This window comes from Carassius carassius, chromosome 47 (assembly GCF_963082965.1).
Source record: "Carassius carassius chromosome 47, fCarCar2.1, whole genome shotgun sequence".
NCBI lineage: Eukaryota > Metazoa > Chordata > Actinopteri > Cypriniformes > Cyprinidae > Carassius > Carassius carassius.
In genome coordinates, this window is record NC_081801.1 from 16,862,261 (window position 1) to 16,889,191 (window position 26,931).

Below are 26,931 nucleotides of genomic sequence, written 5' to 3' on the forward strand. Positions count from 1 at the left end.
ACTAATTCTGTGCACCTTTTTTATTTTTCTCTTTCACACTTCAGTCCATGGTGTTGCTGCTCCAACAGAGTCAGAAACAGTACGTCTTTGATTTTGACACAGCGGGTCGGCTCACGGCGGTCACTATGCCCAGCATGGCCAGACACACTATGGCCACTCATGTGTCTGTTGGTTACATTCGCAACACCTACAACCCCCCTGAGAGCAATGCCACCATTATCCACGACTTCAGCGAGGATGGGCAGCCACGCGCTACATTCTACCTTGGAACAGGTCGGCGTGTGCTCTACAAGTACGGGAAGCTCGGAAAGCTCTCAGAGGTGCTGTATGACGCCACTGCTGTCACCTTTGGCTACGATGAGACAACAGGAGTGCTAAAAATGGTCAACTTACAGAGCGGAGGCTTCTCTTGCACCATTCGCTATCGCAAACTCGGCCCCCTAGTGGACAAACAGATGTACCGCTTCTCAGAGGAAGGAATGGTTAATGCACGTTTTGACTACACCTATCATGACAACAGCTTCAGGGTGGCCAGCATAAAGCCAGTAATAGGGGAAACCCCGCTTCCTGTGGACCTGTACCGCTATGATGAGATATCTGGTAAAGTCGAACACTTCGGCAAGTTTGGCATCATATACTACGACATCAACCAAATCATCACTACGGCCGTGATGACACTCAGTAAGCATTTTGATACACATGGCCGCATCAAAGAAGTGCAGTATGAGATCTTCCGCTCGTTGATGTATTGGATGACGGTCCAGTATGACAGTATGGGCCGTGTAATTAAACGTGAACTGAAGATCGGTCCATATGCTAATACTACACAGTACCGCTATGAATATGACGGTGACGGCCAGCTTGTTGGTGTCAAGGTTGATGACTGGTCCACTTGGCGCTACAGCTACGACCTAAATGGTAATCTCCATTTGCTTAACCCCGGTAACAGCGCCCGTCTGCTGCCACTACGCTACGATCTCCAAGACCGAATCACACGGCTCGGCGATATGCAGTATCACCTCGATGAGGATGGCGTGCTTGCACAGAGAGGCTCAGACATATTTGAGTACAATTCCAAAGGACTTCTCGAGCGAGCCTACAGACGCACAGCTGGGGGTTGGAGCGTCCGCTACCGCTACGATGGCTTGGGCCGCCGTGTCTCCCGTAGAACTAATGAAGGCGAGCATGAGCAGTACTTCTACGCCGACTTGAACTACCCCACTCGAGTCACCCATGTTTACAACCACTCAAGAGCTGACATTACCTCCTTCTACTATGATCTGCAGGGTCATCTATTTGCTATGGAGGTCAGTGGTGGGGAGGAATACTATATCGCCTCTGACAATATAGGCACTCCACTGGCCATCTTCAGCAGCAGTGGGCAGATGGTCAAGCAGATGCAGTACACAGCGTACGGAGAGATCTACCATGATTCCAACCCAGACTTCCAGCTCATAGTGGGATTTCATGCAGGGCTTTATGATCCTCTCACAAAGCTGGTGCACTTCGCTCAGAGAGACTATGACGTGCTGGCAGGAAGATGGATTGCACCTGACCATACATTGTGGCGGAAGATAGGCAAAGAGCCAGCTCCGTTCAACCTGTATATGTTCAAGAACAATAATCCACTCAGCGATATGATTGATGTGAAAAACTATGTGACAGGTGAGAGGGTGATGAAATGTTCTGCTTTGTATTTATGGGCTGAGCTTAGAGGTTTTATATCAATGACTCACATTGGTTTTCTGACAGCTTGTATATATTTTTTGTCTTGCAGATGTGAAGAGTTGGCTGGTTATGTTTGGCTTTCAGCTCAGCAACATCATTCCAGGGTTTCCTAGACACTCGCTTTATTTTGTTGACCCTCCTTATGAGGTTCTTGTCAGTCAGGACTCTGATAACACTCAGGTCAGTATGATTTGGTGATCATTTTTCAATTAAAATAATTTGCTTTGCCAGTTTTTATTCTTTTTTTCAAGATTTTCACTGACCACATAATGTTTAGAATTATCAGGTTATATTCCATGTATGTTTTATATATGCTATCAGTTTTATATATATATATATATATATATAATATTATATTATACTATTCTTAACCAAAATGTTTTTAACACATTTGTGAAGACACTTTTCTAAATATTCTTGTCACAAATATGTTCACAACCATTCAAAACTTTTGGTTAACTACTGTTCAACATTTTTTAAATTAACACTTTTGTTCAGCAAGTATGCATTAAATTCATCAAAAGTAAAAGTAATTTATAATGCTTCAAAAAACTTCTATTTCAAATAAGTGGTGAACTTTGTACTCCCAAAAAAGGCATGTGCGCCTATTATAATAAGAAAGCACCAAATTGAACACCATATGCTGCATATGATAAGGATTTCTAAAGGATCATGTGACACTGAAGACTGGAGTAATGATCACAGGTATAAATTACATTTTAAAATATATTAAAATGGAAAAAATTATACATTTTTGATTGCAATTATATTTCACAATATTACTGTTTTACTGCATTTTTAATCAAATAAATGCAGCCTTGGTGAACACAGGACTTTCAAAGATATTCTCACAAATAAGTCAGTGTAAGTACGTCATAAATAAAACGAGACATCAGTTTACTTTCAGGATTTGTTGTGTCTCGCCCCGCTGCAGAGCATCCAGTGTAGACAGCATCACTAACGCTCTGATGATGATAACCATGATGCAGACGTGGTTATGGTTAGACGCATCATACAGCCGAAATTGATTGTGACCATATGTATTATATTACTGCTTATACACTTTTGTCAGGTGTCACTTACTATTCATCTGTTTTACAGCTTTACACTGGAGTTCAGCATTCAGTGGACAGACACAACCAGGCCTTCATGGTTCTTGAGGGGAGGCGGCTCAACAAACAGCGGCGCACCAAGCGCGACAAGCCCGGTTACTGGTTTGGCACCAGCGCGCCTATCGTAGGCAAAGGCATGATGCTCGCTATCAAGGATGGTCATGTATTAACAGACCTGTCCAGCTCAGCTAGCGAAGACATTCGCAAAATATCACAGATCCTCAGCAACGCCATTTACCTGGACGGCACTCATTACACCATCAATGGTTGGGACTGCCATTTCTTCGTGAAGATCGGACTAGCTGACAGTGACCTGTTGGCCTTGGGTCTCAGCAGCGGCCACAAGACACTGGAGAGCGGGATCAACATGACGGTCAGCGGACGCTCCCGTCGGGGTGTCACTATAGAAGTCCACTCCGCTAAACTCACATACAGCATCCGGTACGGGCTGACAGCAGAGGTTCTGGAGAAGGAGCGGAGCCGCCTGCTGGAACAAGCACATCAGAGGGCGCTGTCTGGAGCCTGGGCCAGGGAGCAGCAGCAAGTGCGCGAAGACAGGGAAGGAGGACATGTGTGGGCTGAAAATGAGAAGCAACAACTGTTAGCCATGGGGAAGGTTACAAGCTACGGGGGCTACTACGTGCTCCCAGTAGAGCAGTACCCTGAACTGGCGGACAGCAGCACTAACATCCAGTTTCTCAAACAGAACGAGATGGGCAGGAGGTAACAGAGTTCAACTGTTGCTGACGCCATGCCGTCTCCTACGGAGAGAAACAACAGAGCGCTGCAGAGACGTTTCCCAAAAATGGAGAACCAACAGCCAGCAGCAAGAACACTATGACCCAATCCTGGAAAAACAGCACTTGTGAACAATGATTTTGTAGTGACTTTTTGACTTTATAGAAAGTGGTCAATATTTTTTGTGTCATTTCAGACTGGCTGTGAGTAGCAGACGTTAATGTGATGATAGTGTGATGATTCGCTTTGGTTTTTCATGACTGCATATCAAACCATCACAGAAAACCACAATCAGTTCACCGCACTCTCATGCCGCAGTACCCAATAAAACAGCATCACTTGCTTCCATATGTGTTTGTGAAACTAAACTGGAACATATTCAAAAGGAGCATCAGGGTCTCGACGCCTTCAGTCTCGTTCCTCGTGAATTTTCTCGCTATACGTCAATGCAGTGTTCGGTATTAAGATTTTAATCACACCGTCTGAGGCTGAGCTTTCTGATTGGCCTTCTCTTGATGTGTTAATCATCAGCTCACAGAGTCTGTCCTCTGTTCGCAATATATGACAATCACAGGGGCTGATACATTGATCAGTAAACTGTACATGAGCCAACCGTTTTGTATAATATGTAAGAGATTATTGATTGTCTGAGTTTTTTATTATTATTTTATTAATTTAACTTCAACTTGACAAGTGTAAACAGATGAAAGTGTAATATATATATATATCGTTTTTTAAAGTCTTTTAAAACTGTGAAACATGTTACACATGTAAAATATTCTCATTGACTTCGGATGTATCAAGTTGAAAACATTCCTTCGAGGAAGTGGTTTCATCATTACGTTGTGTGAAAATACATTGCAAGACTCATTGCAGAGGTCATTTTCTTTAAATATTACGAAAGCTAATGCAGCCGTTGACTTGCTTTTCTTGGTTTAGAATCTCTTCTGACTTTGGGAAGTCAGTGTGGATATGAGCTTCAACTAGCAAAGTCAGATTCATACACCTATGGAAGAAAATTCTTCTGAAATTCCATGAAAATAAAACATTTTTATTTGTACCTTTTGAATTGGAACGAGTCTTTAGAGCTTAGCAGAATGATTGCGGTCCATCAGTGCCATTAAAAGACAAATAGTTCCTAATTTCACCATTCACATAATGAAAATATAAGATGGTTGTTATTGTCTGTTATTTAATCTAAATATCCTCTGCTAGTCAGTAGACCAACCTCAATCCCAATGAATTTTTCTGTTCAAACAAAAAAGGTTATTGAAGTGTGAACTTTTATGTCTGCAATGTGACTTGGTCTGTTTTGTTTGTAATTAAGACTACAAAGACCAGCCAACATAAACCTACAAAAGTTTCATGAAAACTGCATTTTCTTGTAGATTCCGTCTAACGGACTAAAAACTAGCATAATGCTCTTCATATAGCAATTTACTCGAGTCAGCAGTGCCTTAAAATTCCAACATTGTGAACACATAGAGAACAATGACTTTCCCTGTTATTCCCTTATCCAGAATTGTAGTTAAAATGCCAGAGAAACTAGAAGTCAATCCCAACAGTGAAGTGGAATGACAGTCAGTTGAGAACATCAGAAAGTGTTTTGTAAAGATCTCTGTGGATGACAAGGACTGACATAAACCACAAAGAATTCTGACCTTTTGTAAACATTTCTACCAATGAATTGAAACAATATAGTAATTATGAATCATTTTTCTGTTATTTCCATGAGGTTTCAGAGTGAATGGCCAAAGATCAGACCGGCTGTAGCTGTCATTGTTGACAGCGAGTAAATGGTGAACACAGCTTTTTCTTTAAATAGCCTGTTGCAATGCAGGTGTTAAGTTTACACCCATGGGAACCACTTCCAGTGAAGTGCTGCACACTGGTGCTGGGGGAAGGGATCACTTTTCTCTCGAGATTCTGCTAAGTACATGTTGAAAAACTCAAAACACAAACAAGGGATGTCGTCAATTCATAAATGCTTCTTACCAGGAACTTGAGTCTTCTTGACATTTGGCCGCTTTGTGTATTTTAACAAACACCTACATAAGTAAAAAAAAAATATATATATATATACAAATCCAAAGCTTCAGCAAAGACAAATCAACATATCTAAACCACCAAATTAACATTGTTTAATTCAGATATCTTTATAGGTTTATTATTTATGAGCATGCGTACAACAACCTATCCTAGATTCCAGTCAGTGATGATTTTTGCCTTGATTAAATGAGAGTAGACAAAAGTGTGTTGTCTGTAGTATCTGAGAGGTGGAAAACTTTAGTAGAACAAAATAAAAAGCCAGTGGGATGTGAAGACTGAAAATAATGACTTATTAATAATGCATTTGCAGCTCAGCAAACAATTCCTAAAATAATTTCCAGTCAATGCTATCTCATTTGTAAATGTATTTTTTTTTGTGTACTAAAGGTTCAGGTCTGTTGCCTCATATCTTGTTTAAAAAGTTCAAAATATTTGAAAATTAAATGTTCAGAGTGGAATTTTGCCAAATGCTTCACTGGGGCATATATATATATATATATATATATATATATATATATTATATATATATGCTAAATTTTATTTGTGTTTGTAAAAATACAGCTTATCAGTTTAATATGCTGAAACTATAAATTAGTTTCCCCAAAAAGTGTAAACACTGTGGCTCTGTAGTGTTTCCTTTTTTTTTTCAAGTCATTATTATTTTTGGACATCCTACACAAAAAAGCACATTTGAGAAAACATAAAAAGTGATGACGTCTTATTTTCCATTATTTTATTTAATAGAAACAAACTTACTCCTTGATTGACATATTAAGACAGATCAAACATTCAAGGCCATATTTGATTATCAAATCTGGTCTATAAACAGGCAAGGGTTTTTACAAACAAAAATTGTAATGTTTGCATTCATTAATAAAGATGGCATCTGTATTATTTTCAAAAGACAAATAATAAAGACATTCTGTTTAATATGCTTCTACAAATAAGATCAATGCATGTAATCAGTCTCTCAGTGCATATCGTGCATCATTAAAGGAATAAAAATAGGGTGCTGCGAGTTGGACTACTGGAAATGAACGCTACAACAAAAACAGTGCTCTATATGCTTCTCGATTACTTTTTCAGTAGTCAGACATAAATAAGGATTAAATTGTGGAGTGAAAGATCTTTCCAAATAAAGGAGGGTCTCACAGTGGTTTCTTCATTATCTTAGGTCAACATGTCCCAGAGGCAGCAGCAACACAATGCCGTCCAACATGCAGTAAGACATGCCTGGTCCCCGGATTCATCCCGCCTGCCCTGCTCCACAACATACACTGGAGAAGAAACACAGTCCATTAGACATTAAATTTACACCTAATTAAAATCTAGCTGAATATATATTTATACTTTGCACAACATTTAAAAACCAATCAGGTCACAGTAACTAAAAAATAGAATTATGAAATAGCATTCCAGTCAGTGAAGTTAAGAGTGAAACTAACCCGATTAATGTGTAAATGCAAATGTGTTCAATGTTACAAGAAATCAAGGATCTTACCAGTGTTTTTAGGAGGTTCCCCATACACTGGGCCTCCATACTCTGGTTGTGGGTACCCCTGGTATCCCGGCTGCACCGGGTATGGCCCAGGGGGTCCAGGAGGGTAGTTTGGGTAACCAGGGTTGGGCTGGTCAGTATTGACTGGATATCCTTGGTATGGCTGTGCAGGGTATCCCTGAGGAGGGTATCCTGGAGCAGTGGGGCCAGGCCCTGTGTAGGGGGGAGGCTGCTCGTAATTCATCTGCACACTGCAATGAAAAAAATAAGTTATACAACATGCTTAAGACATGTGACATCAGGTGCACCTTTGGTTCTCTCATCTTCGTAAACTCACAAAATGTATTACTCAGGAGTTATTACAAAATCTTTAAATTATTAAGAAAAAAGTTAAAAAGTGCATTTGTCCTTTTTTGTTTGCTTGTTTTCAACAGCCTATACATGTTTCTAGTAGGCTTATTGCAGTTCACTAAAACTAGGCCAAACTAGCATTCATACTGTATATACAATAAAAATAGTAATATTGTAAAGCATTACAATTTAAAGTAACTGTTTTCTACTTTAATATATTTTCAAATGGAATTTATTCCTGTGATGGCAAAGTTGAATTTTCAGCATCATTACTCAAGTCACATGACCCTTCAGAAATTCTTATTAACATCAATGTGGAACACAGTTTTACTGCTTAATATCTTTTGTGGGGAACTGGGAAATTTTAACATTATAAACTTTACAGTGGGTAGAAAAATCACTCCCCTATATATATATATATATAACATTTTGTTGCTTTTTGATGAACAACCTTTTGCTTTAATTACAGCATTTAGTTTGTCGGTATATGTCTCTGGCTCTGCTGACTTTGCACATCTAGATCTGGACTTGCAGTATTTGCCCAGTCTTTTTTGCAGAACTGCTCAAGTTCAATTAAACTTGATGGTGACTGTTTGATTTTCAGTGAGGATTAATTCTGGCAATGCAAGGACATTTTCTCCTTCAACCACTGTTTTCAGTTTTGCTGTGTGCTTTGGGTCATTGTCATGTTGAAAGATAAACCCTTTCCCCCATTGACAACTTTCTGACAGAGGGCAGCAGATTTTCCTCAAGAGTTTGATATTATTTTGCCCATCCATTTTTCCTTCTATCCTGACAAGTCTCTAGTCTCTTCTGCAGAGAAACACCCACATAACAGGATACTACCGCCTCCATGCTTTACTGAAGGAATGCTGTTGTTTGGATGGTGAGCTGTACTGTATTTCTTCCAGACATATCATTTCACGAGTTCATGCTTACATATAATTAGCTGAGGTATGGTATGCGTATTTGGCTTGCTGTCTGGGGAAGGGCTCCGAGCTCGGGAATGGCCCAAACCTAGAGTACCTCCCAAAAAGCAAATGGACAAGAGGACAGCCGCCAGATTAAGAACGCCCCCCAAAATAGCATTGAGTACTGGCGGGGGCTGATTTTATTTTCTGAGAAGTCGTCTCGTTGGCGGGCCGGAAGAGCCTACGTACTCCAATGGGAGAGACTTAAGCGTTGGGAAGGTAGGCCCAACTGGCTGCAGGTACTGGACTATGTGGTTAGAGGCTCCCGGTCGGTAGTGTTTTTAGCCAATGCTTAACGGGGGCTCACATCGTTGAAACAGTGAGTCCTACCGGCCGATGAGGAGGAGCGGCGTGGTTGTATAGCCCGACCGGGAGGGTCTGAGTTGCCTCGACTGGAATAGGTCACGGTGTCGGCATACGGGCCCTACTGGCTGATAAGCCCCTGCTATTCAGAGGGCGAAGGGCAAATGGCTGACCGAGAGAGCCCATGAAGCCTCCGACTGGAGATTAAGACTCAGGACGACGGACTTCTGGGTCCTCTTGGTTTGGCAGATAAAAAGGTTTTTGGGCTGACCGACAAGGAGACTCTTGGGAAATCTGACGGGAGGTCGATACTCACGACATCGGATGGATGAGACTCGCTTGCGGCCAGCAAGTATGGAACCCGACCGGGAGAACTCTCGCCGATGTCTGACGGGAGCACACGCATCAGACGGGTAAGCCTCGCCGGACAAGGAGAGGAAAAGAAAACAATGCTGGGAGGCTCTCGCTGCATCCAATGGGGTATCAACTCGGATCATCGAACGGGTAAGCCAGGCGGGGGGAAAAGATGTGAGAGTAGCAGAGGTTTTTTTTTTTTTTGTTTTGTTTGACAGTATTTGACGGGAGGTTGAGACTCGTGGCATCGGACGGTTAAGCCTCGCCTATTGTCAAATGGAAAGGTAAAGTCATGTGGCCGGGAGACTCTCACCGACGTACGATGGGGGCTCACACGATCGAACGGGTAAGTCTCACCGACCATAGATTGGAAAGTAAGGTTGTCTGGCCAGGAGGCTCTCGCCGCTGTTCGACGGGAGCACACACAATCGAACGGGTAAGCCTCTCTGACCATAGAAAAGGAAAAGGTGAGTTTGTCGAGACTCTCGCCGACGTCCGATGGGAGCTTTTACTCACAGCATCGGACGGGTAAGCCTCTCCGGATGAAAGACGGAAAGGTAAAGTAGTGTGGTCAGGAGGCTCTCACCAGCATCCAACAGGAACTTCGTGCTCGCTGTATCGGCTGGGTCAGCATCGCAGGCCGTAGGATGGAAGAGGTAAGTTTGGGTGGCCGTGGGGCTCTCGCCGACGTCCAATGGGAGCTTGTACTCACAGCATCAGACGGGAAAGCCTCGACGACCATAGAAATGGAAAAGGAGGTTCTCACCAGCCTCCTGCGGGATCTGGATAGTACATGGTGGAAATGACAGCTTGCAGCTGTAAGGTGAAAGGAAAGGTAGTTTGGCTGGCTGGGTAAGCCTCGCTGGCCGAGGGATGGAAAAGGTAAGTTTGTCTAGCCGGGAGGTTCTCGCCGACATCCGATGGGAGCATCCTACTCGCAGCATCGAATGGGTAAACCTCTCCCGGCATAGAAGGAAAGGTAAGTTGTGTGGCCGGGAGGCTCTCGCCGGCATTCGATGGGACCACGTGCATCTAATGGGTAAGTCTCGCCGGCCGTAGGAAGAAAAGGTAAGGTTTACCTAGCTTGGAGACTCTCGCCGATGTTCGATGGGAGCACACACATCGAACAGGTAGCCTTGCTGGCTGTAGAGTAGAAAGTCTCGCCCGCATCTGGTGGGAGCTCTTTACTTGCGGCACCAGATAGGTAAGTTTAGATGACCGTAAAAGAGGAAGTTAAGGTTGTAGCTGGTAGGCTCTCACTGATGTACGATGGGAGCACACGGCATCAGACGAGTAAGCCTTGCTGGCCATAAAATAGAAGATGTAAGGTTGTCTAGCCAGGAGGCTCTCGCCGGCATCTGGTGGGAGCTCAATACTCACGGCACCAGATGGGTAAGTCTCGACGAATGTAAGGGGGAAGTTACGTTTGTTTAGCTAGGAGGTTCTCACCGACGTACGATGGGAGCGCACGGCTTTGAACGTGTAAGGTAAGGTTGTCTAGCCGGAAGGCTCTGGCTGGCATTCGGTGGGAGATCAATGCTTGCGGCACTGAATGGGTACACCTGTAGTCGGACATAAAGGCCAAGGATGCTAGACCAGGAGGGCTCTTGCAGCCTTTGACGAGAGTTCAATATTCACACACGGACGTGTAAACGACACCGTTAGTTGGAGGGAAACATCCACTCAACCTGGACAGCTCTTGCAGCATCTGACGGGTTTTAAATACTCGAGGCATCAGACGGGTAACTGCGCCGGTAGTTTGTCAGAAAAGGCAAGGTTTGCTCGACCGGGAGGCTATCTGATGGGAATTCAATAGTCACTGTATCGGATGGGTGAGCTTTGCCGGTAGTTGGAGAATTTATTTATTTATTTTTATTTTTAATGTATTTTTTACGCTGGGAGCGCTTTGCAGCACCTCACAGAGAGTTCAATACTCAGAGCAATTTGAGTTGTCTAAAGGGGATATGCTGATTAACCGTCGATGGATAGAGGTAAGTCAGCGATATTTATACTATGGGATTGATTACTAGATTGTGGTCCACCTGTGTTGATTAGGCGAAGTATCTGACGCGCTCCTCCCGAACCTTGTTAATGAGAACATCATTTGATGTTGAGGCCAAAGAATATAATTTTAGTCTCATCTCCCTCAGAAGGTGAGTTTTGGCTTTTTTCTTGCAACCCTCCCATACAAGCCACATTTGTGGAGAATTTGTGATGTTGTTATCAATTGCACACAATGACCTCTCTTTGTCATAAATTCCTGTAACTGCTTCAGAGTTGCTGTAGGCCTCTCGCTAGCCTCTCTGACCAGTTTCCTTCTGACTCTCTCTTTCAGTTTAGAGCGACGTCCTGATCCAGGGATCCTGATCCTGTTGTACCAAATACCTTCCATATCTTAATAATAGACTAATTCAACCATTCTTTTCTTCCTTGTCAGCATCTGCAGCCATTCACGAGAGTTCCACGATGAGTGTGTGTGATGCTGCTGAAGTAGAACATGCATGCGCTGTGCTTCGTTTACAAGCAGAGGAATGCACACAAAATGTGTTGTGGTACTCTTGTAAACATCGGCGGATGCTGACAAGGAAGAGAAGAATTGTTTAATAAACTCTTTATTTTTGTTTTCTTTGTGCACAAAAAGTATTCTCATAGCTTCATAAAATTACAGTTGAACCACTCATCTCACATGGACTATTTTAACGATATCCTTACTATGTTCCTGGGCCTGGGAACATTTCAGTTGTGTGAAATTGTAATTAATGATAGAACTTTCATTTTTGGTGAACTATCCCTTTAGAATAAAACACAATGGGGCAATGGAAACCATTTTTTTCAATACAGCAATAGAATAGAATAGAATAGAATTTCAATACAATAGGAACAAAAGTACAGTCATATAGCTATTTCATTCACATCAAGTTAAGTATAGCGTTTAGAGTAGAAGAAAAAAATGTTGTAATATAAATGCAGTCTCCTTGCTCCATTAAATATGATACACTGATCTGAATCAGTGGATGCATCATATTATGTTGAGTCATAATTTTTAAATATCACCTAGTACATGTGCCAAAAACACCTCTTTATATGATCACTTAATATCAAGCCTAATGAACAGGAATAGTCAATCACTGGAAATGGCATCAGAAATTACAAATACACTTACAACGGCGATGAGTGAACTGAGAGTTTGATCTAGCTGAAGTCAAATCAGCTAGATCAAGCCTCAGTGATGGTAAATTATTAACTTAATGGCTCTTAATGGAATGAGCTGGTAATGCATTGCTCAAACATAAAGACAATGCTGAATGAAATGTCTGATACACAGTGAGCAAATCCACTTTAATAAGGTATGTTTCTCTAAAAAAATTATTGCTGTGAACCTGGACAATATTGTCAGATAATCAGAATTCATTACTGTGTGTTTAACATCTACTTTGAAATCCCATGCATAATTAAACAGGGACATATCCACATCTCATTCTGATCATTTAAGGGCAAATTACTAATCAATGTATCAGAAGGAGCACAATGCACTCTGATAACTAGCTAAACTAAAATACGCTGACTCTGACAGAAGAACTGAACGAATGATGGAAAGTCTCAAGTACATCTATTGTTTTGGACCAATGCATTAGAAAGCATCGCTCTCTATGACAGTGAATGCAGTATATAGTGATACAGAAACTGCAGTAATAATGAGAATCAGGGGACTGCTCTGGGTCTGATTCAGTCACAACAACAAGACGATTGTTCACCTGCTGCCAAACCAAGATCAGGATCTCATTCGCTCTAGCGAATTAATGTGCGACACATCACTAAAACAGCAGTTTACACTACAAAAAAAAGCTGGAATACTCATTAAATACGTTTGATCTTCCATGTCTTACAATAATAGAACAGCGCCAGATCATCATAGAGAAAGACAAAAATATTATTGTTATTATTTATTATAATTATTATTTATTTTTTGTGCGCCATTCTATCCTTAAAGGAGGGGCGGTAAGACCCTGAAGACCAACCCTACCTTCAGTAGTCAATGTTTGACAGGACCACCAAACAAATCTATTCGCTAGCAAAAGACATTAAATAATATATAGAAATAGATAATTAATTAATTAATTAACGTATATTTTCATAGAAAAAGATTTTACCTTTGAAAGAAAAACGAGGTTCTTTTCAGCGAATTGCTCTGATACTTCCTCTGTTGTATTTCAGTCTCAGTGTTGTTTTATTATTTCGTCGCTGAAGTCGGCCGTAAACCGCTGAAGCTGCAACCACGAACAAAATTATGCTTCTCGGTTCCGTCGGTACGGATGCGGTGCGGTGATGTCACGTAGACAGCGGCGAGCGGGCTCCCATTGGAAAGTTTCACCCGGTAATATCAGCTGACTGCTTATACAGCATCGCGTGAAGCGCAACCCAGTGACCCCGCCTCTTTGAGCATACGTCACCACCACACAAGAAATAACATAGTCATCTGTCACGAGGTTTGATAACACAAGTTTAAAAAAAATAATGTTTCATCTTTAATATATTTTTAATGATAATATAAGATATTGTTAGATATCATACCCGACTATCAGAAATGCTCTGATTAATCTCAGGCATTTAAACATTATTAATTATACCTTGATTACACAATGGCAATTAATAAACATGTCTTTTGACATTTTAAATACATATTACTGTAATTTTATGTAACAGGATTGACTGTTTTTAAAGTTATACAAAACAAATAAAAAACAAAATTTAGAAACTGTGTTAGAAAATGCCTTTTAGAGGATTATGCAATTAAGGATCTGTTAGGTTATTTGTTAGGTAAAGGGATCTTATAAAAACCAGCAGGACGAAGGGAACTTTAATCATTTCATCAATTGTGATGGTTAAATTTGAGAAGAGCAAAACAATGGTCATAATTCATATTTACAGAATTTATGTTTATACAGTAATAATGAGGCAGGGTTACTGGCATACCTTTAAAGCCACAGTATCTTGACCCTGTGCTTGTGTAACAAAGTAATATCATGTTATAATAGCTACATTATCTAAAAGTGTTTGTAGCCTTATCTGTCCTTAAATGACACTCCTGTTACATAAAGAATTTATGCAATGATAAAAATAATTAAACTTTAATGATCAAGAGAGACAGGCTTGATTTTCTTGGTACTTCATTCATATTGCATTATTTTGTCCTCAGGTAAACATCTGCTTTTTTATTTTTTGAAAGGAACAACAAAAAAGGGACGGCATATCATCAGTTCCTTTATCAAACATTCATGTCTTCAACTTGTCATTTACATAAAGTAATACATTTTAGGAAAGAAACATCAAGTACAGTCGAGGCCAGACTTATTAACCCGCAGTGCGATTCGCAGAGAAACACATAAAGGTGAAATACCTGTTGGCTATAATAAATGTATACTTGAACATCAAATAAAGCTGCTGAAATTGTGAAAAGCGTAGACCTGTTTTAATTCAGGACTGTGAAATAAGATGCATGCTTCAGTGAAATAGTGAAATGCTAAACAATTTAAAGAGTGTGGCCCTGTTTTCTTCTGGATATAGTTGTTGCCTTAATGAAAGACAGTCTGCCTCCATCGTTTGTCATGCTGGAAGGGCCAGAGGCTGTCCCTTATGGCAGTCTTGAAAGGGGTGGGCTCCACACTCAGGCCAAGGAGCTCCAAACGTGAGCACTCTAACTGGGCGTTTTGTGGCCTTTGGGCCCCTGCTCCAGCAGGCTGCTCTGTCATCTACACACACACATATAGTACATATACCAGGTTAATGACCAAAAGTGATCAAAATGGATCATAAGGAAAAAAGTTAAGAGAAAAGTTGTGACTTTAAGGATGTCTTCAACCAGAAGGCAGCATGTTTACATGAACAGACCACATTCTACATATAGCTATGACATGCATATGGTTACAGGCAAGGGTAGGGAATGCACTGTATATACAGTATGCACTAAAGGACAGAGGATATATTAAGGGCATCTTTTCAGCTTTTTGTTTACTCACTGGTATTAGATGACTGCTGGGCAGGTTGAAAGCATCTGCTATTGCACAGGCAATCTCATATTTGGTCATCTGCTCTTTGGCAGAGTAATGGAAGATTCCACGCAGTGAGGAGTCCTGAGGGCAACAGAGATCATAAATCGTGGATTTTCTCCACAGAAACACCAGTAGTTACTCTGGTGACATTTCGTTTAATCCAGCTCTTGACCTAAACTGAGCTGACACCCCTGCTGTAAAGTCTACACCAAGCGGCTCACCTGTAGGGCTCTCTCAGCCATGTTCCGGCAGACACGAGCTACATCATTAGTGTAAGTGGGGAAGCGTTGCTGACAGTGGTCTATGGTGCAGCTCTCAGCTCCCTCCTGAACACGGTCCCACAACACGGTCACTGCGCTCTCTTCAACCTTCTCCACCTCTCCAAACAGAATGGGCACCCGTAGTACAGCTGCGCCTGCTCAGAGCAACAGACAAACAACAGAGATTTTTTGTTTTTAAAGGGAATATACATTTTATGCTCTCCTAATAATATACAGTAGTAGGCTTACCTCTATAAATGACAGACAATAAAGCCTACTGTATCTTATTTGATTTGCAAATATTTAAGGCCTCTAAATTATCAACATGATCAAAACTTTGCTGAAAAAACCGATGGTCAGAAAAAACTGATGGTTTATCCTTTTTGGAAGAAAGGGGCCTTTTAGTATAATTCTAATAAATATCACCCTTCAGGTTATGGTACACGTGCCTTTTTTGCGGTGAAATCATTAAAGATTGTTATAAAGTAAATGTAAAAATAACTTCTATAATAGTTCAAGACACTAACTGAGTTTGGGGGGGTTGTTTTTTTTTATACTATGGAAGTCAAAGGGGACCATCAACTGAAGGTGAACTATCACTTTATGTTTGGTTGATTAACCATACATAACTTTTGATGTAATATATAAAATATGATACATCAGGCTATTGTGAAATATTTTTTTTTATCTCTCAATTAACTTTGTATTGCATTGCATTATGTTTTGCCCCCACAATAAAACCTAGATTTGATCATAAAATATATATATATATATATATATATATATATATATATATATATATAATCTTATGTTGGCAAATTATTGGGAGACAGAGTGCCAACTGATATGCCATGACATTGAAATAGCCTGTTATGCTGTTGTAAATCTCTCTGATATACATTACAAGCTATCAGAATTCCACCTTACTTTTGGCCATATAAATAAGTTCTGCAACAAACTCCACATGTTTGATCAGTTTGGACCTCTGAATAAAACTGAGGCATTTTTTTCTCAAGTATGGGCCCCATATTTTCCTACATCACACTATATGGGCTGTCAAATCCTGATCAAAAAATACAAATGCAAACTTTTTTTTAAATAACTGTCTAAAGGTTTAAAGGACTGTTCATTAAAAAATATATATTTTTTTTTCTGACTATTATTTTATATATCAGGCTTTACAGGGTTACATTTATTTATGTTATTATTTATTTATTTTGCAATAAGGGTGTAACAAACCTTTTATATCAGGGCTGGGCAACTTTGGTCCTGGAGGGCCACTGACCTGCAGAGTTTAGCTCCATCCCTGGTCAAACACACCATTCCTGTAGCTTTCTAGTGATCTTGAAGACACTGATTAGCTTGTTCAGGTATGTTTGATTAGGGTTAGAGCTAAACTTTGCAGGACAGTGGCCCCTCCACAACCGATGTTGCCCAGCCCTACTTAAGATCCTTTCAGATGTGGCTGAAAAACATCATACCTGGGCAGTGTCTGAGAATCTCCCTTTCACCTTCTAGTTTGGACTTCCCATACAAATTCAGAGGATTGGGAGCATCGTTTTCTCCATAGGGAGGATTACGTCCATCAAAAACGTAATCTGTGCTGATGTAGATGAGGAAGATACCACCTGTGGGAAAGGATTATGAACTTTACTGAGCAAATGTGCATTTTTAACTATATATAATACAGATTTGTCACACTACTAACCTGCTTCTTTGGCCAGAGAAGCACAAGCATGCACATTCAGGTTCATGGCTGCTTCAGTATGACGCTCCACCACATCTGGCCTCCTCTCAGCAGCACAGTGCACAATGACATGAGGCTGACATTCACAAAACAAAGAAATTACTTATGACCCATCAAACATGTACTGTGTGAATAAATATTGCAAATAATAATAAATGTGATATTGGTAAAAGAATAGAAGTGGGTGATCTTACTGGTTAGGGTAATTAGTTACCTGAAACCCCTGAATGGCCCCTCGCACTGCATCTTCATCCAGGAGATTACACTTCAGGAAATAAGGCCGGGCACGGTTGTAGCCTGACCCCAAAGCATCCCAGTCATTGTTCTTGAACTCTTTGTAAACAGCACGGCCCAGTAGACCCGTGGCGCCAGTCACAAGCACACGCCGGTATGGAGTGTACACTTCATCCTAAATGACAGAACCAAGTACATTTACACAGCTATGTTTTGCACATTTTCATCTTTAAGATGTCAGATGTTCAATAAACATTTAGATAATGGTTTTAAGATGTTTATTGCTTAGAATGTATGTGAAACTACTTTGTTTATTAGATGTTTGTAGTAGACAACAGATGATTTCCAGATGAAGCAATCTGGGTGAGTGGCATGTTTCTTAATTTATAACTGTTGGGACAAATCCATTAATGCAACACGTTTCACAACACTTATGTTTCTTGTATCTGTTGGATGTTTGTAGTAGACAACAGATGCAATCGGGGTGTGTAGCATGTTTTTTAATACTCGATTGTTGGAAAAGTTAATCATTGAATTTTATTTTACATTTAAAAATAATTGTTGGAAAAGTTAATCAATTGGATGTATTTTAGATTGTTGAGTCTATGAGATGGTTTGATTTATTTATATATGTTAAATCCTTGATAGAACGATATCGAGCTGTTTTTAATATACAGTCTATGATGTGATTGACAAACTAAGAACCAATGAGAGTCGTCCCTCACAGACTCTGGACAAGCCCCTACAACATCATTCGCAGTTGATATCAATTCGCGGCAGTGTGGTGACACACAAAAAACGTTACTCATCGACACTGTTTTTTTCCCGTCATTAGAGCCCGTGCAAACAGCAAAACAATCGAAGATAGGTAAGATATTACAACGTTCTTGAGAAGTTGAGAAGTATCTATCGTCGTGTACGAGCTGTATTAGTGAAGTTAAAGTTTAGTGGAGTACGTGATACTAGACGGCAAATTACCTCAGATGTTGGATAGTCACTTATTTCAGTGTGTGAGGTAACTTATAAAGACATTGTCTTTGTAATTGAAATTAGCCATGTTGGTTGTTATTGTAAGAAGAAATTCCACTTTTTGGACCAAGAACTGGACGCATACATTACTGTTTTTATATTTGTATCAGAAATGACGATATTGTGTTTGTATTATACGATTGTTGTGAGCTTATGATACAGAAATTGCCTTGGAACTAGCATCGCTTTCAGCCTCATGCATGCAAACGCCCCTAGCCTTCCACAACCAGCTAACTTTAACCCTCTAAATAATAATAATAAAATAAACCAAAATAAGAAGAACCTTTTTTAATACAAATGTCGTATTCGTCATTTATATGATTTGCAGAGGCTTGAAACCTGCAGCCTCACAAGCCCACACTCGAAATGTCTCGATGCTGAAGCTGCTGCGCTCAGGTGTTTATTTAATAAGCCGCTGAAGCGCCACCCTCAGGACATTTAGTGGACTTTGGTTGTAGAAAGTTCTCTCATGTATGTTCACAGTCTATTTACACACGTTATTGGCATAGATGATATATTTGCTCTTGACAGACATGCATTTCTAATTACATTTTAATTATTGAAATTTAATTTGAACAGATGCAATTTGGTTTTCCATTGTTTTATATCTGCACGTTTAGAGTTTTAATACTGAAACCACTCATCTATAATATAGATCAGTGAATGCAACTCTAAATCAACTGACTTACATGGGATTTACCACCAGATGGCTTAAATGGCACTGTACACATCATTACCTCACATCAGTTTTAATATGCCAAAAATGAAAAATATCATAATAAGCACTATATGTCAAATTCTTCAGGTAGCACTCATATTCCTTATAGTTTTTGAAGTGCTAGTAACCAATTCAAACATATTTAGTTGCGTTCATCTGCTCGCAACTGAATTTTAACTATGCTATAACAATAACACACGATTTGTTTTTCCTTTTGTGTTAAACAAGAAAGTTATACAGTACGTGTCGCCTTGGATTATAAGGTATTCATTTGAATTAAAGTATCTTTTGGCTTATATACCATGGAGGTGCATCTTTAGAAAAGGATCAAACGGTCTTACCTGAACAAGCTCAACGTGGCCGGGTTTAAAATGTATCTGAAGCTCTTTATCTCTGATACTCATTTCAGTGTGGCTACAGTTATCATATCCTGGAGGAGAGACCTCTATTTCTAATGCTCCACTCAAACCTTAAACCCTTTTGGAACGGCTGGCTCGTGCTGTCAAATTAGGCCCGCGTCCGGTTTGATCTATAGAGCATATGCACGCAAGGCTGACACCTGTTTATGTTCTGCAGATTAGTGAATCTCTATGCCGTCCGTGCGGCGTAAACAGCAGCTTTTTTTCAAAACAAAGACAAGTGCTCTAGCGCATCATAGCTGCACACTTTTGCGCAGTCCATATGCAGCTGAGATTCGCGTTAGTAGCCGTTTCATCCACAAAGTCTTGCGGTATCTTAAGACTATCGTCAATATCACATTTCGGCATATTCGCATGTGAATATGTAATACGAATGGCAAAAAACAGAAACACTCTATAGGAGTAAAACTTGAAAACAGATTAACGGCAGAATAAGAACTAGTTCCTCGAAACAGACCGAAGTCCGCCGATACAAAGCTAATGTTTCCAAACAGCTTGAAATCGTACAAATTTCGTATTCACTCAGAAACGCAGATTTCTATAAAGTGAACGATGTTTTAATAAACCATTTACCAAAGAATATAATTAACTGTTTTAATAGCTTCTTACAGAGATGCAGCTTAACATTTCTAAAGAGCATACATTAAAGTCTACATTAAATCACACAAATGCAATTTAAATCCGTTTAAAATGTACCTGATCATCCCCGTAGTTAAAACCAGGCATATTTGGAATATATGCAGGTGTAGTGTGAAGCCTTTAGCATGAAAATGTTATTTCAAGTCCTTGTTCTGCAGCTACAATAGTGATTTCAGTATAAAAGTCCTAGTCCGTGTTTCTATAGAAGTCCCAACTTTTTATTTTCTATTTGTTTACTAATTATTTATTTTAATGGAAGATCTGTTTTTATCGGAGTTAAATTAAGTAATAAACAAAAAAAGAATATTTACAACACTATTCAACCCCCTATTTTTTTTTTTTTTTTGCTTTTTTTAGGGATAGGGTGGAAAGTGGTAGCAATTTTATTTATTTATTTATTTATTAAAAAAAATTTTAACTGGTTGACATTATATTTGTATGTTTAAAATGTTTCTAATCTGTGTATTTAACTGTTTTTTCTTAGGTGGGAAAAAGGTTGTTTCCGCCCGGTTTCGAACCGGGGACCTTTCGCGTGTTAGGCGAACGTGATAACCACTACACTACGGAAACCTTGTGCAAAGACTCATGGGTAATATGTTTTTTTTCGGTGTGTTTTCCTGTCCAACCACCCTACATAACACTACATTGTAATACACTTATTCTGACCAAGGCTGCATTTATTTGATCAAAAATATAATATATAATATAATAAAAACAGTAATATTTTTTTATATTAACCCTATTTGAATATATTTTAAATGTAATTTATTCCTATGATTCAAAGCTGTAGTTTCAGCAGCCAGTACTCCAGTCTTCGATTTCACATGATCCTTCAGAAATCATTCTAATGAATTCGAATAAGTCTTTTACACCAGTCATTACACCTGACATCTGAGCCGCTGAAGATGTAGTGGATTACCATTGTTTTAGAAGGGAATGCACCCTCAAAATGCTTAAATGCATTAATGTTCACCCTAATCATTTGTGATCCAGCTTCACTTACAGCGATGTGAGTAAAATGATTTTTATGAATCTTTGCAATTCCTACTAATAATTTGCTGTTAGCAAGTTTCGCGGTTAAATGTGGTTATAGTACGCAGTCTCTCATAGCAGGGCTCGCATTAGCATTTAACGCAACATGCAAAAAAACGGATAATTTAATAATAGAGCTGTTTTTGACCATAAAAATTTAGTTTTTTATACTACCATTTGAGAAATTTTAACCAACGTATGTTATAGAATTTTCATTAAGACCCTAAGGAGTCATATCAAATTGTGGAAAATGGCCATCCGATGACCCCTTTAAGAGACTTAAGCACAAACATATAAAAATATGAATGTTTTAAAACTTTTGACAGGTATTGTACTGTTTAATGTATGACTAAAGGTAGGCAGTAAAACAAAACGTTATGTAGAACATTTAAGGATGTTTTAGTGCAAGAAAAAGTAGTTGTTTCCGCCCGGTTTCGAACCGGGGACCTTTCGCGTGTGAGGCGAACGTGATAACCACTACACTACGGAAACTGCATGTTGAAGTCACTGCATGTTGAAGTCACTGCATATTGTGATATATCCATATTATACATGTATGAAAACAGTAAATAATTGACTTGTATTTTGATGTGTATTTTAGCTACACATGGAGTATTAGTAGTAAGACACTGATTTAATTAGATTATTATTTTCTGCATTTATAAAATATCCATTCTACTAGGAATTTAACACACTAAGGCCATAAAGATAGCTTACACTTGAATGCAAATTAGAATATTTGGCTATAACTCTATCAGTAGTGTTTGATTACTATGGCAGTAACAGACCTCAGTACTCAAGGGGGCGGTAGAGTTCAAAGAGTTGTTCTTGATATGATTTTATTCCAGATGTGGTGTTATTAAGGTAGTATAAACATTTCAAATTTAACTAACTTGTTTATCAAATCTGACACATTTGATAGCACAACACATTACACTGATTTGTATAGCTAGAAACATTTGCATTGTTGTATATGAATGTTAAATCTTTCTCTTCAAAAAACTGCTGTAATTAAACATTTCCATCTTTTACTAAATTGAAACAAAACAGTGAGGGGAAAACAACTGAACGTAAAACACAGTGCACGGTATTCAGACAATAAATCATGCAAGCCTTTATATGTAAAAAATAAAAATTTTATTTACACAAACTTTGTATAATGCTCATTGAGGATGCAGACAACCTCACAAAAACAATGAATAAAAGACCAAAGTTGTTTGAGTTTATGAGGGATCTTATAAAAAATAGACAAGGCTTACAATGACAACTTTACATGATCAGTTTACATGATCAGTTGTTATACTTTTTTCCACCTCTCCACTGGTGTATTTCAGTGAGAAATGGAACAAAAGACAGTAAGCTGTTTCCTGTTGACCAAGTGTAAAGAATTTCCCAAATACAGATTTGTCCATATGTACACCAGTACAAATCCAGTGCAACGTCCACATTGCGTTTCTCCCTGTAGTACAGGTGAGCCCTTCCGTTAGAAACATCCAGCTGAACTGGCAAAGCATACTCCCTCCATATATCCCATTCAGTGTCATTTAGGGATGAGATGGGTGCTTGGCTTTGCCCCCCTGCCCTGAAGCCTCTTGCTTTCAAAGAAAACATTTAGCAAAGAATGGATGGGGTTGGTTGTTTCAAATGAGGCCCAGGACAGTAAGACAGCCATTGAAGAAGTGATCATTTGCAGACACATTGGCCAGTCTGTTAGAAAGTCCAGGGTTATGTTCTCTTCTTTAGGACTAGAGCAGCATTCTCTGTGCATCCACAAGCATTGAGTTCATGTATCTTCCTAATATCAGTACAGTCTCAGTACCTATGATGCTCGCTTCATTGCTTTTCTACACTTGTTATTGTGGCAGTGGAGAGCCTCTCTTTTGTTAATGCAGCGATACAGATATTATTTTTAAAAGGGCTCCCATATAAAAACCCAATTTATTAAATAAGATATGATTTTTAAAAAATTGGGAGAAAAAGCTTATTTTACTTGCAAAATATATATCAATATGTACAAACTCCATGCTCCAGGTTAGTCATTACTGCAAAAAAAAAAAGCAATAGGAGAAAACTGTTAGATGACACAAAAAGGAAGCAATAGGAGAAACTGCAGTCATAATGCAAAATCCTCACTATTATGGTGGTGAGGATTATAGGATTATTATAGTTTTTTCACATCACATATATAATTATACCTTATGCCAGCATCCTGGTATGGGCAGCCCATCTCGGCCCTGCAAATAAAGAGAAGGAAATCAATGATTTCCAACAGCTCTTACTGATGAAGTAGGGAGGAATGAGGTGATCACACATGAAACCTGCCACCAATGATTGTGTGAGACTAAAGGAAGCACTCTAAAGACCAAAGTATACTTCGTTTTTTTTTCCAGTGTTGTGCTCCATTTTCTCCAAAATGTTTTACCCATAAAAATATACTTTTTCTAACTAAATTATTTGTAACTAAATTTGCAGCTCTCTCATAACTCTCTCAAACAAAGCGTTTGCCAATGCTGGTATCTGCTGTTGCTGCAGTCTCCAGTAATTTGTTATTGTTGTTCTGTCTCTTTAATTTTGCTTTCACTGTGAAACAACAGCCCAACTGATTAGTGCAAAACAAATTGTGTATGTTTAAAAACCGAAGTATATATTGGACTTTACCCACAGAGGAACACCTCTGGCAGTAAATAGCAGCAGCACATATTCACATTGTCACACTCTCTACAGCTCAGATGAACAAGATCACAATGCCAGGTGGGTATTATTATTTATTTCATGTGACCTATAATCTCATAGGGCAAGGCATAGATTCAGTCCACTTATATTGTAGTTAGAATTATAAATTTAATGTTTTCTTGATTGGTCAACTAGTCCACTGTACATGAACCAACAAATTAGTGATTAGTGAGACTGAAAAATATGGAAGTCCTAAGAGGCCATGGATTATTATTTTTCTTTCTTGTCTTCTTAACTTTCTCATGATCTCAACATAATAATTGCTGTTTTCTCGTTAACATGACTATCACGACATTTTTGTATTTTTACTTCCTGTTATTGTAGTAACAGATGGAACTTTCACACGCATCTGATCGGCAGATAAACTGTGCGCATTAATGTTGTGAATATTTCAGCAAAAAGTTTGCGTTACTTAATAATAACGTCTACACTAAATAAATAAATATAGGCTTCTCACTTAATTAAATTATACAAATTATATTAAAATACAATCAAGGACTTTTTTTTTTAATTGAGGGAATCAAGGAATTGTTATAGCCCTACTGTGAGTTAATTATATAACGTTCATCTGGGAGCAATGTGCACCATTCAGATATATAAGGTAAATAATTTACAAATTTCCACCAACACGGTAGAATACATAATCTTTCCAAATATGCTAAATGTTTGTCACGACTATAGAATAAAAGTTTAAATCCTCGATATGAGTTTGCATGTTTTGATGTCCACATGTTCTTGCTCAAGAAATGACATGTAGCATGTGCCATGTAGGCTAGCATTTTTATAAAGAAGTGGACATTTGAATTATATTGTTTAGACAATGTTAACCAGGATTATATCGCTCTGTAAAGTATAAGAACAATCGTCAGGCCATTGGTACCCTCTGTAGGCATTTGATAAAATACATAATGTACATAAGTTATGATTATATTGTTTTATTGCGTTATATATTTTTACTGTTTTGTTCAATAAAAAAATGTGATTACTTGCTTTTGATATTTTATTTGAACCAATTGTTATTCCTACTATGTAATTTAAGTCATTTTAAAGTCTATTGTTCACCTAGGTCTATTTTTATTACCACAGAAAATATCAGATTACTCAGTTAATCATCAGAATAATCAACTGATAACTTGATTTCCAAAATCTGGTCTATGCCAAGCCATCCTGAGAGTCAGATCTCATGGTTGTGGACAAGGGAACCCCAAGCACCAGGATGAAAATATCGAAATGATGAGGGCACACAAGAAAAAAAAAAATACCGTACCAAAGGGCAGGGGGCATCTGATGGAGCCCTTGCCTCCCCACCATGTTCTCTAAACCCACTGGTGTCCTGTCAGTGAAACCCATCCATGTCAAATTTTATCTGTTTTAAATTCTTTCAATGCACGCACACAAAGCTGACTTTGCCATACACTTGCATTGAAGAAAAAAAAAAAAAAAAAGAAAACATTGTAACAGCATTCACATGGTTTTATGACATACCACAGGACAAGGCTGATCAAGCCCTGGGGGTCCCTGCTCTCCCTTCTGTCCTTTCAGACCCTTTTTTCCTATTGAGCCTCTTTCACCCTGCATGAAGAGCACAGTGGAAAGGTATGCTTAAAAATGAAACTATTTTGAATAAAGCTGGTCAGATTGTACTAGTAAAGCATTAAGAACTTATTTTAAAATAATATACCATATATGTAACCGAGAATTTACATCCAGCCGAATGGTATGGCAGAATAACCCCCAACATCAGGGTCTTGAATAAAACTGAAGGGGGTTATTCTGCGATAACAACCGGCTGGATGTTCAATATCCCATTTATTACACGCCTACTTGCCAGATAAGTATATCATTTGACAAAATATTGATTTGAGTTTAAATATTTAAATGCAAAGTTTCCATGAAGACAGCAGTTGTGAGCAAGCGGCAAGTTCAAGCTAAACGGATATTTAAGGGAAATGAAGTAGTCAAACCACTTATTACACAACATTTTACCAAATAAATTTTTATGGCAATAAAAGATATTCTTTTAAGACAAAACTATTTTAAAATCTTACCAGTATGTTATTTTATAATCCATTACAGCGTACAAAACTATTCCAATAAGCCTTATTAAATGCATACAAAAAGTAATCACTGGAAATGAAAAAAAAAAAACCCATTTATTTACCTTCTCCCCATTGTCTCCTCTGTCCCCCTTTTCTCCTTGAAACCCTGGGAAACCCTATCACAGGAAAGCCAAGTTCAGTAAGAAAAGGCTTCATATACTTAACAGTACATAACTTAACAGCATAATGATTACTTACATCTAAACCTGGTTCACCTTGCTTCCCCTTGAAAACAAAACACAATGGCAAAAGAAACAACAGTAACAGGTTATTTGTAGTCAAATAACTACTTGTTAACTTGTCTTTTTAAGGTACAAAAAAACCTCACCTTTTCACCTTTTGCACCTGGCAGGCCTACCAAGCCATTAGACCCTGGAAAGCCTTGAAGACCCTAAGCACAACAAGCAGAATTGTATCAAACCAGCCTTTTCATATCTTTACAAGTCTTAAAGTGGTTTGTGCATATTGTTTTTTGCAGCAAATCTTACCCGCTGCCCAAGTGGACCTCTCTCTCCAGCATCGCCCTTTTCTCCTTTAACTGACTCACCAGGATCTCCCTGTGTTACATTTAAATTTGTTAGATTTATGTTAAATATTTCAGTTCCCATGAACAACAAATTTCAACAGTGCTTTAGAGTCTGACCTTGGGTCCAGGCAATCCATGATATCCCTGAAAGAAATGAAATGGAAAAAAATAAGTTAACTATTCTTTGCTTTCCTTGACAAAATTCTTCTAAACTTTTTTTTTATCCTATCAAAAATCAAGTTAGGAAGTATTAAACTATTCCGTACGGCAGGCCCAGGGGGTCCAGGTGGCCCTGGTGGGCCAGGCATAGAGATAATCTGGGCCTACAAGAGAGTTGTCAA

The 26,931-nt window shown here is 38.9% G+C and overlaps 4 protein-coding genes and 2 non-coding genes across 9 annotated transcripts in view; 1 reads left to right on the forward strand and 5 right to left on the reverse strand.

The window, feature by feature from the left end:
* Positions 1 to 4,748, forward strand: part of LOC132130318 (teneurin-2-like) — a 199,820-nt gene extending 195,072 nt beyond the window's left edge. The window contains exons 26-28 of the mRNA XM_059542002.1: positions 45 to 1,665; positions 1,778 to 1,908; positions 2,830 to 4,748. Coding sequence (XP_059397985.1) covers positions 45 to 1,665; positions 1,778 to 1,908; positions 2,830 to 3,567 — 2,490 coding nt within the window. The 3' untranslated portion in view covers positions 3,568 to 4,748. The remainder of the gene's footprint in view (positions 1 to 44; positions 1,666 to 1,777; positions 1,909 to 2,829) is intronic.
* A 1,590-nt stretch (positions 4,749 to 6,338) lies between these two features.
* On the reverse strand, positions 6,339 to 13,516 carry LOC132130345 (cysteine-rich and transmembrane domain-containing protein 1-like). The gene is made up of 3 exons (XM_059542033.1): positions 13,256 to 13,516; positions 7,129 to 7,376; positions 6,339 to 6,904 (listed from the first exon to the last, which is right to left on the reverse strand). The coding sequence occupies exons 2-3, from the start codon at positions 7,367 to 7,369 to the stop codon at positions 6,798 to 6,800; spliced, it is 348 nt and encodes a 115-aa protein (XP_059398016.1). The 5' UTR covers positions 7,370 to 7,376; positions 13,256 to 13,516; the 3' UTR covers positions 6,339 to 6,797.
* An 837-nt stretch (positions 13,517 to 14,353) lies between these two features.
* mat2b (methionine adenosyltransferase 2 non-catalytic beta subunit methionine) lies at positions 14,354 to 20,404 on the reverse strand. 4 transcript variants are annotated; one of them, XM_059542032.1, is made up of 7 exons: positions 20,258 to 20,404; positions 17,376 to 17,570; positions 17,123 to 17,237; positions 16,896 to 17,042; positions 15,376 to 15,569; positions 15,122 to 15,235; positions 14,354 to 14,854 (listed from the first exon to the last, which is right to left on the reverse strand). In XM_059542032.1, the coding sequence occupies exons 1-7, from the start codon at positions 20,285 to 20,287 to the stop codon at positions 14,678 to 14,680; spliced, it is 972 nt and encodes a 323-aa protein (XP_059398015.1). In that variant the 5' UTR covers positions 20,288 to 20,404; the 3' UTR covers positions 14,354 to 14,677. The 4 variants fall into 4 exon arrangements, with proteins under 4 accessions (XP_059398015.1, XP_059398014.1, XP_059398012.1 ...); XM_059542031.1 differs by having other exon boundaries at positions 15,376 to 15,572; XM_059542029.1 differs by lacking the exon at positions 20,258 to 20,404 and adding an exon at positions 19,484 to 19,736 and having other exon boundaries at positions 15,376 to 15,572.
* A 293-nt stretch (positions 20,405 to 20,697) lies between these two features.
* trnav-aac (transfer RNA valine (anticodon AAC)) lies at positions 20,698 to 20,770 on the reverse strand. The gene has a single exon. It is a non-coding gene; the product is annotated as a tRNA-Val (tRNA).
* Positions 20,771 to 21,651: 881 nt separating this feature from the next.
* On the reverse strand, positions 21,652 to 21,724 carry trnav-cac (transfer RNA valine (anticodon CAC)). Its single transcript has one exon. It is a non-coding gene; the product is annotated as a tRNA-Val (tRNA).
* Positions 21,725 to 22,054: 330 nt separating this feature from the next.
* LOC132130534 (collagen alpha-1(XXIII) chain-like) overlaps positions 22,055 to 26,931 on the reverse strand; it is a 104,801-nt gene continuing 99,924 nt past the window's right edge. Inside the window, exons 22-30 of the mRNA XM_059542257.1 lie at positions 26,857 to 26,913; positions 26,708 to 26,734; positions 26,553 to 26,621; positions 26,393 to 26,455; positions 26,263 to 26,289; positions 26,127 to 26,180; positions 25,451 to 25,537; positions 23,428 to 23,466; positions 22,055 to 23,274 (exon numbers count right to left, since the gene is read on the reverse strand). Coding sequence (XP_059398240.1) covers positions 23,272 to 23,274; positions 23,428 to 23,466; positions 25,451 to 25,537; positions 26,127 to 26,180; positions 26,263 to 26,289; positions 26,393 to 26,455; positions 26,553 to 26,621; positions 26,708 to 26,734; positions 26,857 to 26,913 — 426 coding nt within the window. The 3' untranslated portion in view covers positions 22,055 to 23,271. The remainder of the gene's footprint in view (positions 23,275 to 23,427; positions 23,467 to 25,450; positions 25,538 to 26,126; positions 26,181 to 26,262; positions 26,290 to 26,392; positions 26,456 to 26,552; positions 26,622 to 26,707; positions 26,735 to 26,856; positions 26,914 to 26,931) is intronic.